This window comes from Chenopodium quinoa, unplaced genomic scaffold (assembly GCF_001683475.1).
Source record: "Chenopodium quinoa cultivar QQ74 unplaced genomic scaffold, ASM168347v1, whole genome shotgun sequence".
In the NCBI taxonomy this organism is placed as follows: domain Eukaryota; kingdom Viridiplantae; phylum Streptophyta; class Magnoliopsida; order Caryophyllales; family Amaranthaceae; genus Chenopodium; species Chenopodium quinoa.
Genome location: NW_018745065.1, coordinates 1,793,530 through 1,803,096, shown reverse-complemented (window position 1 = coordinate 1,803,096; position 9,567 = coordinate 1,793,530). Strand labels below are relative to the sequence as shown.

Genomic DNA, 9,567 nt, shown 5'->3' with positions numbered 1-9,567 from the left:
TATAATTATTAGGATTTTGTAAGCCTTAACACTTGACAGGTTGTCAAGTGTGGTGGTAATACCTCTGATTTAAGTGTATGCTTCCGCTATTTTATTCAAAGGTTGTTTATTTTTCCTTTAATTCTCATTTATTATTGGTTAGTAAATCGGGGGTGTTACAGGCTCGGTATTGGAAGAACTTGGCGCCAGCGAACAGATGTTGTCGCCTGGCGACAGAGTCATATCCTTGGTGATAGACTCTGTTTTCTGGATGCCAGTTCCTACATGCCTCAGCATCTTTCTGTGCTCAATAAAATTTTCCAGTTTTGCGCAGCATTATTTCGATCCTAGTTGTGAAAAATATTCCTCAAATTTTCTACGTGTAAAAATCCTATGTTTTAACTCGTTATTGATGGTCTTTCCAATGAGATCTTTTTTATGCATATGACAATAATGTTAATCAAAATTACGCACATGAAATACTTAGAACTTTTCGACTCTCATCCACTCATTCTAAATAATTGCCAAAATAAATTTTAGGAATTAAAATAGAAATCCTCCCCAGTGGAGTCGCCAAAAAATGTAGGGAATATTTCAAGAATTACCCCAAACTTTAACCCCACTGTGATCATACACTAAAGTACGGTGGCGTCCAAAGGGAAAGAAGCTAAAGCAAAAGAGTCGCCAACAAGTTTTAAGAACTTGTAAACCGTTCACAGGGTGAAGGTTACACCCCTTAACAATCTAGGAGATCGTTAACTCCAATAGATCTGGAACCATGACTGGTAGTTCGGGGATGAAGTTACAAATCAACCCTAAAAGAGATTGAACCTGCCCTAATAATAGGCCTTTACTTTATCCTGATCGTATTCATTTGCGCTTCTGACTAACATGCAATCAATAGGTTTAACCCTAAACCAGATTATCTATGTTGGTTTAATATTAATGCACAAATAAAACTATTATTGGCGATCACTTGAATTATAATCAAATTAACCCTAAACAAGATTATTAATTATCTTATTAAGCGTGATTACAAGTACCAAATTCCCTTTAAACATGCATAAAAGGCGTGATCAAGCAATAACAATATATTTAAATAATAATAATTATAAATATAATAATAATAGCAAGATCCTAGGCATGATACTAACAAAATTAATAACAAACCCTAGCATGTCACTAAATATAAAAAATCAAAGCTTTAGCCCTAACATGATACTAACATGAATATTAGGAAAGACAATAAAAGGCCTCATAGAAATCATAATTGATCTAAGGAACTTATTCTTCACCGTAAACATGATACTAGGAAGATCAAAACACCCTAGACATAATTTTTATATCATAATAACAATGCAAACAATTAAAGCACTTACTTGGATGCCTCGTATCTCTTTCTAATAACAAAATATACACGTTAGTAACTTCAAGGAAATTATAAATCAAAGAATTAAATTAAATAATTGAAAGAGGGATTTGGGACCAAACCCTCAGAAATATCAAACCTTTCACGTCTAGGGCAAAGGCAACCTTGAACAATGCTAGGTGTGTCTAGATCTTGTGAATGCAGAATTTTGTATGAGAAAAGCTAGTTTAGAAAAGAGATTTGCTGATTGAAAACGGAGGTTTTAGGAGGCTACTTATAGAGAAAATCAGCCGGATATGATAAAAAACGAATCAGAGTTTTGAAAAGAATAAAATAGGACTGTAGCGTCAAACACGCGCCTGTCGCCAGACGACAGATCTGTCGCTAGACGCCAGGTCTATCGCCAGGCGACAGGTCTGTCGTATGGCGCTAGAAATAATTTTCCACGCGTTTCCTTATTTTGATAAAATTTAAACGTACGAGAGGGCAAAACTGTATTTTCCTTAAAAACACTTCTTTTATTTCAATTAAAACTCCTAAAAGTCAATTTATCAATGCTAATTAAATTAGGAATGAAAAGAACCTTCTAGAAGATTCTAGAAGATTATAATCAATCCTAATCACATTATGAATGATAAATCATAATAGGCCCTCCTCTAGATCATTAGGCCGCATATAAATATCAAACCGGGCCCAATTTAGTAATTTAGCCAAACTTCCTCATTATTCATCGGAATTGGGCTTATAATATATCGTTGGAAACCTCTTTTCGAACTCGAACCAACTACACTATTATTTGACCCTTTCCATGGAACAAACCAACTAGATTAGCTGTTTTCTTAAAATAGGTTTTCAAAAACAGAGAGAAAGAATAGAAATAAAAACTAACCGCAACACTAGACTTCCCACACTTTCACTTCATTCGATTATGATTCGACGTGAAAGTTACTCATCACTAGGTTTTGTTTTGGGGGGACACAAATGGGTGTCTACACTATGGTTCTTCATTTGATAATTGTTTATCTAACCTCATTAAAGTTTTGAAAAGATGTGAAGAATGCAATTTGGTTTTAAACTGGGAAAAGTGTCACTTTATGGTGACACGAGGTGTAGTATTGGGTCATATTGTTTATGACCAAGGTATAGAGGTAGACAAAGCAAAGGTAGAAGTTATTGAGCAATTACCCCTACCTTTTAATGTTAAAGGGGTAAGGAGTTTCCTTGATCACGCGGGGTTTTACCGCCGTTTTATCAAGGACTTTTCTAAAATTGCAAAACCACTAACCCAACTTATACTTAAAGATGCTCCTTTTGATTTTACTAATGAGTGTCTCGAGTCTTTTAACAGGATTACGAAAGCCTTGATTTCGGCTCCTATCATATGTGCTCCGGATTGGAATCTTCCATTCAAAATCATGTGTGATGCCAGTGACTATGCTTTGGGCGCCGTGCTTGGCCAAATAAAGAAAAAAAAAAGATTTCATGCCATTTACTATGCTATTAAAACTTTGATGATACTCAAGTCAACTATGCTACTACAGAGAAGGAGTTTCTAGCTATAACTTTTGCCTTGGAGAAATTTAGATCATACTTGGTTGGTTCTAAAATTATTATTTTTACTGATCATGCAACATTAAATTATCTCATTGCTAAGTCAGAGACCAAACCTAGACTTCTTCGTTGGGTACTCACACTCCAAGACTTTGATATTAAAATCAGAGACAAGAAGGGAAGAGAATGTGGTTGTAGATCACTTGTCTATAATCAGGTATATGAAGGTAAGGATTCTACACCTATTGATGATTCTCCTCCTGACAATAATCTACTTGCAGTTGTATCACAAGGACCTTGGTATGCCGATTAAGCCAATTATTTGGTAGGCAGTATACTACCTCCGGATATGTCCTATCAACAAAAGAAAAGGTTTATCCATGATGTTAAATATTATTTTTGGGATGATATTTTTTGTTTTGTGACTGTGCAGATGGACTATTTCTCAAGTGTGTCCCCGAATGGGAAGTGAACTGCATCTTACAACGTTGCCATAACTCTCCATATGGTGGGCATCATGGCCCTTCTAGAACCATAGCCAAGCTTAACGAATGAGGCTTCTTTTGGACTACTGTGTTCAAGGATGCGCGGTTATTCATCATGTCTTGTGATTTTTGTCAGAGGACTGGCAATATTTCGAGGAGGCACGGAATGCCTCAAACTGGGATCCTTGAAGCTGAGATATTTGATGTTTTAGGTATTGACTACATGGGCTGTTTCCATCTTCCAATTAGAATTGTTACATACTCGTGGCCGTAGATTATGTGTCCAAGTGACCGAGGCCATAGCTTCACCAACAAATGATGCCAAGGTGGTCATGAAGCTCTTCAAGAAGACCATATTTCCAAGGTTTGGTGTCCCACGAGCTATCATAAGTGATGGAGGTACTCACTTCCATGAAAGACAATTGGACAACCTCGTAAAGAAATATGGAGTGTATCATAGAACCGGACTTAGTTATCACCCTCAAACTAGTGGTCAAGTTGAGGTCTCTAATAGCGAAATCAAGGCTATTCTAGAGAAGGTAGTGGCTAAGTCAAGGAAAGATTGGAGTATGAAGCTTGATGACACACTTTGGGCATATCGAACCGCATTCAAGACACTAATTGGTACCTCACCTTACAGACTAGTGTACGGTAAGGCACGTCATCTTCCCGTGGAGTTGGAGTACAAAGCTTTTTGGGCAATTAAAGAGCTTAACATGGATTCTAAGGTTGCGGGAGAGAAAAGACTTCTCCAACTCAATGAGTTGGATGAGTTTAGATTGTCAGCGTATGATAGTGCAAGAATATACAAGGAAAATACCAAAAAGTGGCATGAAAAGAAGATCTTACCAAGAGAGTTTGCACCGGGTGACAAGTTTCTACTCTTTAATTCTAGATTGAAGCTTTTCCTAAGAAAACTAAAGTCTAGGTGGTCGGGTCCCTTCACTGTCACTAAGGTGAACAAGTTTGGTTTGGTTAAGCTAGTAAATGAAAAGGGTGAAGCGTTCAAGGTAAATGGTCAACGATTGAAGATGTATCATGATGGAGCTACTGTTGGAGTGGTTCAGGAAACCCACCTAACCCCACTCTCATCTTAGAGCTAAAGTCACCAGATAGAAGCGCTTTTTCCAGTTATCCCACTTAGACACCTTGTCTAAGGTCATTTGGTACTTAGCATATGTGGTAAGAGTATACCACGCTCTCCACCTGTAATACATCGTATTTTTATACTTATTTTAATTAAAATAAGTATTTTGAGAAGTATTTAATTAAATTGAATTGTTTTATTTAAAGTATTTTAATTATTTATTTTAAATAAGTTTGGAAGTATTTATAAAAGGAAAGTTTATTTATTTAATTAATTTAATTAAGTTGGGGTTTAATTTAAGGAAAGTTTTATTTTAGTAAAGTTTTATTAGGGATGGGATTCGGAAAATTAAAAGAGGAAAGTTAAGGGAAAAGAGTTTCTAGAGAAGGGGTATAAATTTCCCACATATGAGGCAAATCAAACTTTGCACAGAGTAAAGAAAAACCCAAGGTAAACTTCTTTCTCCTTGTTCTTTATTTTTCTTTCCTTTTCTTTCTCTTTTTCCCCTTCCCCTTTTTCTTCTGTTTGGCTCCCCTTCATCACCACCATCGACCACTAGCAGCAGGTGGCCGCCGGCCGCCACCAGCGTCAGCCATCGGTAACAGGCAGCCACCGGCGCTGGCAGCTGGCGTAGTGGCTGCCGCTGCCCTCTCCCCTTTCGAATCAAAAAAATGAAACATTGTTTTAAAAAATCAATTTAATCCTAGATCTAAATATTAATTATCAGTTTTGGGATTTGATTTTTGATGTTTGTTTATGAGTGGTGTGTTAATTAATTTTCAGATTATATTTTTAATTAAAAAGCCCCAATTTTTGAAACCCTAGGTTCTTGATTTGTAAATTATTGAATGGTTATGATATATAATGGTTTAGAGTTTTGATTAAAGTGTTTTAAGGCTTAATTACATCAAGTTTTAACTAAAATATAGTGCTGGAATTTTTAATAGAGCATTTAAAATCAAGTTTCTTTAAGGAATTTTAATATCCCATTAATTGGGATTAGAGTATGATGTTTTAAATATAATTTCAGCTTATTTTAATTAAATTATGAGAGGTTTTATAATAGTATATATTACTGGAAATTTGTGAAGAGTGGATTTTAATACTCTTCTATGATTTTAAATTGTAGGAGACTTTGAAGTGAGCGATTTTTATTAGTCGTGGCGATTTTAAGATCGTATACAAGGTACGTTCGCGAACTTAGCATAGTTATGTTGATGTAGTAGCATGATAAATGTGTTTGATTGATTACAAGTAGTATCATGCTAGGTTTGGAATGGAAATTATGATTTGGATGTTATTGGTGATTGGATTATGAAGCACGATTTATTTGTGGTGGATTATTGAATGGAAAATAATAGTTTGGAATATTATTTATGAACCACATATTTATTTATGGCATGTTAGAGAGCATGTTTAATTAAACTAAATGTTTAATTTGATTTGGAATATTGAAAGGAATTTTATTATGGTTCATATAATTTTTATTAATGCGACAAGCATGAGGAAAGAGCTATATAAGTTTCTATGTACACGAGGAAAATATTGTATGTTGGTGCCTTAGTGCACTTAAGGTATTTTTAACATCGAGGGATAGGATTTGTGGCGCTTTATGCGTTTAAGGTGTCATTGGCACCAAGGTAGAATTAAAAAGGATTCAACATTAAAGATTATGTGGTCACTAATTATTTAAGAATTAAATTGCTATATTTGATTGTTTGAATAATTATTGTTGATTGGATGATTATGGTTTGAGAATCATCACCAAGTTTGATAATATGTAAATAACCTAAAGTGAAAGAGATTACACACCAAAACTCTTGGAACTTATATACCTTGAGTATGAACATATGGGGGAAGTTATGGAGTTTTATATTTAACCATAACTTCTACTGGAGTACAGAACGTTGTACATTCCTTTTATTATTATTTTGCGCAGGAATTCCGCCACCTATGTGTGGTTATTGATGTTGGCACGGTTAGCTCCCGTGTCAGTAACCTCAATATATTTGGGGGAGGTTGAGTGGGAAACCCGTTCGATGCGTAGTCAACATTAATTAAATTATGTAGTGTCTAGTGAGAAATTTTATTGAATGTTGTATGCTTGAAAAACTTGTGTGACTAACAAATAGCGACGGATCTCTTCCGATGGACGGTTAATTTCGTCGCAATGTTCAAAATTTCCGACGGAATCTATTTCGTCGCAATTTTTCGACGGAATGTAAGTGTTATGATTGATTTTCCGTCGAAACCTTTACGACGGAAAATTAATCCGCCGGTAAGTTTCCTACTTCCCCCCTTTTTTCTAATTTTAAATTTTCAATTAATTATATTAAAAAATTGAATAAACCATTATTTATTTTATTTTCTTTAAAGTTTTTGTAGGATTAGTACAAATTAGTTGATTAATTGTCAAAAACAAGTGCAAATCAAGGTTAGTCACATTACTAAACTTAATATATAATGTATGAATGTTACTTTGGTTTGGATATGTTTAATATATTGTAGTTTAGTTTAGTTTTTTATAATAAAATGTGGTTTAGTTTAAATTTATTTCAATATAATGTACTTTAAATTAGTTTTATTTTTCTTTTATATGTTAGTTTAGTTTAATATAATGAAATGTTAGTTTGGTTTGTTTTAGTTTAGTATAATATGATGTATGTTAGATAACTTAATTTAATATAATGTAGTTTTCTTTTGTTTTGTTTAGTTTAATATAATGTAGTTTAGTTTAATATAATGTAGTTTAGTTTAGTATTTTTTTTATATAATGTTGTTTAATTTAGTTTAGTTTTACAAAAGTATATTATATTAGTTTAATATTATGAAACTTTAGTTAGGTTTGGTTCGTTTTGTTTAATATGATGTATGTTAGATAAATTTATTTAATATAATGTATTTTAGTTTTGTTTAGTTTAATATTATGTAGTTTAGTTAAGTTTTTTTAATATAACGTGGTTTAATTTAGTTTAGTTTTACTAAAGTATATTAAATTAGTTTAATATTATGAAACATTAGTTAGGTTTTGTTCGTTTTGTTTAATATGATGTATGTTAGATTACTTTAGTTCATTATAATCTAGTTTAGTTTTATTTAGTTTAATATAATGTTTCTTACTTAAGTTTAATTTTATATAATGCATGTTACTATATTTTGATATGTTAATTTAGTTTGGTTTTATTTGGTTTGATTTGTTTATATTAATGTTATGGTTTTATGATATGTTTGTTTATGATAAGTTTAATTATGATATATTTGTATTATATTTTGTATGTTATTTTAGTTTTAATATTTTTAAATAAATCATTTGCATAATCATATGCCTAGATACCCATTCAAGGCATACACATTAGGCGTATGTCTTGAATAGTCCCTTGTTGGGACTGTTCTTATACGTTTATTCTCAATTAGATGGTGAATGTATTCCTTTTTTTAATTCTAAGGAAGATCCTTGCTTTTCATTTCTCTACAATGTTCTCTAAGTACATATATAGGTGTTTCTAATCGCCTATATCGTGTACTTGGAGAACTGTAGAGAAATGCTGCCGGATTTTCCATAGAATTGAAATCCTGGCATACATTCACTAGTGAGATTGAACGTCCAAGGATGGGTTAGGTTGGAGTGATAAGGACCCTTGGAAATCATTTCTCTTCTCATTTGCATTTCCATAAAACTTTGATATATAATGAATTTATATTGTGCTTTGTGACTAATGTGATTAATGGCATATATGTTAGTTGTGTAGAACTTGTAATCATGAAACGAAAAGAACGTAGCTGGATGTACGAAAGCAAGGTTGGGAATTCTATTAATCCTGAGTTCTTGAAGGGGGTAGATGAATTCCTTAAATATGTCGAAGATCATCCCGAGAGTAGCTACCCGAATGAAGTTAGGTGTCCATGTTTTAAATGCAAAAACAAACGTCTTTGGGATGGGAATACGGTTAAACTTCATTTGTGTCGCAGTGGTTTTTTACCTAATTACTATGAGTGGATGTGTCATGGGGAAGGGTTTCCAGGAACTCGTGAAAGGCGGTCAAATGAATATCGTGAAATGGTTTTGGATGCATTTGGTCAGTCTCAAGATCAAGGGCATTCCGAAGAGGCGGTTGTTTCATTAGAGGAGGAGCCTAATCCACATGCTAAGCAATTTTTTGATTTGTTAAGGGCTTCTGAACAACCGTCATACGAAGGGAGTTTATTATCTGTGTTAGAGACGGCTTCTAGAATCACTAGCCTAAAGTGCGAGTATAATTTTCCGCATAGATGTGTTGATGGATTTGCTTCTTTGGTTAATGAAGCGATTCCTAATAACAACCACATGGACGAGACATTCTATGAGGTCAAGAAAATTGTTAAGGGGTTAGAGCTGCCCCATGAAAAGATTCATGCATGCCCGAAAGGATGTATGTTGTTTTGGAAAGATGATGCTCAATTATCTACATGTAGGGTGTGTGGCAGCGACCGATACAAGAAGACTTCTAAAGGTAGCTTAGTGCCTTTGAATGTTCTATTTTATTTCCCTATCACACCTAGGTTACAAAGGCTTTTTGCAACTAAAAACATTTCCGAGGAAATGACATGGCATGCTAAAAATCCTCGAGTTCAAGGCACAATGGCACACCCTAGCGATAGTGAAGCGTGAAAACACCTTGACAATTGCTTTCTTGAGTTTTCCTCTGAACCTCGTAATGTTCGACAAGCCCTATGTACGGATGGATTTGCTCCACATGGTCAGTTTGGGGGACAATATTCTTGTTGGCCTGTCATTTTGACCCCTTATAACTTGCCTCCGTCAATGTGTATGAAAAGACAGTTCATGTTTCTTTCGTTACTCGTTCCTGGTCCTAAACATCCTAAGGGCAACTTAGATGTTTACATGCAACCGCTCATACACGAGTTGAAACAGTTGTGGGAAGTTAGGGCAAATACTTACAATATTTCGAGAGAACAGAATTTCAATCTTCGAGCAGCCATCCTATGGACCGTTAGTGACTTCCCGGCTTATGCTATGTTATCTGGTTGGACCACAGCCGGTAAGAAGGCTTGTCCATATTGCATGGAGAAAAGCAAAGCATTTTGGCTCGAACATG

At 34.3% G+C, this 9,567-nt stretch overlaps 2 protein-coding genes across 2 annotated transcripts; both read left to right on the top strand.

Moving 5' to 3' along the window:
• Positions 1-2,442: 2,442 nt before the first annotated feature.
• Positions 2,443-4,481, top strand: LOC110709359. The gene is made up of 3 exons (XM_021887571.1): positions 2,443-2,776; positions 2,872-3,116; positions 3,597-4,481. Exons 1-3 carry the CDS (start codon positions 2,443-2,445, stop codon positions 4,479-4,481), a joined length of 1,464 nt encoding a protein of 487 aa, XP_021743263.1.
• Positions 4,482-8,231: 3,750 nt separating this feature from the next.
• LOC110709358 lies at positions 8,232-9,119 on the top strand. Its single transcript, XM_021887570.1, has one exon. The coding sequence runs from the start codon at positions 8,232-8,234 to the stop codon at positions 9,117-9,119; it is 888 nt and encodes a 295-aa protein (XP_021743262.1).
• The last annotated feature ends 448 nt before the right edge of the window (positions 9,120-9,567 follow it).

Coding starts and splice junctions, on each gene's coding strand:
- LOC110709359 (XM_021887571.1), top strand. CDS start 2,443: ATGGTGACACGAGGTGTAGTATTGGGTCATATTGTTTATGACCAAGGT. Junction 2,777..2,871: donor CAAAATCATGTGTGATGCCA/GTGACTATGCTT, acceptor ATGATACTCAAG/TCAACTATGCTACTACAGAG. Junction 3,117..3,596: donor GATCACTTGTCTATAATCAG/GTATATGAAGGT, acceptor TTGATGTTTTAG/GTATTGACTACATGGGCTGT.
- LOC110709358 (XM_021887570.1), top strand. CDS start 8,232: ATGAAACGAAAAGAACGTAGCTGGATGTACGAAAGCAAGGTTGGGAAT.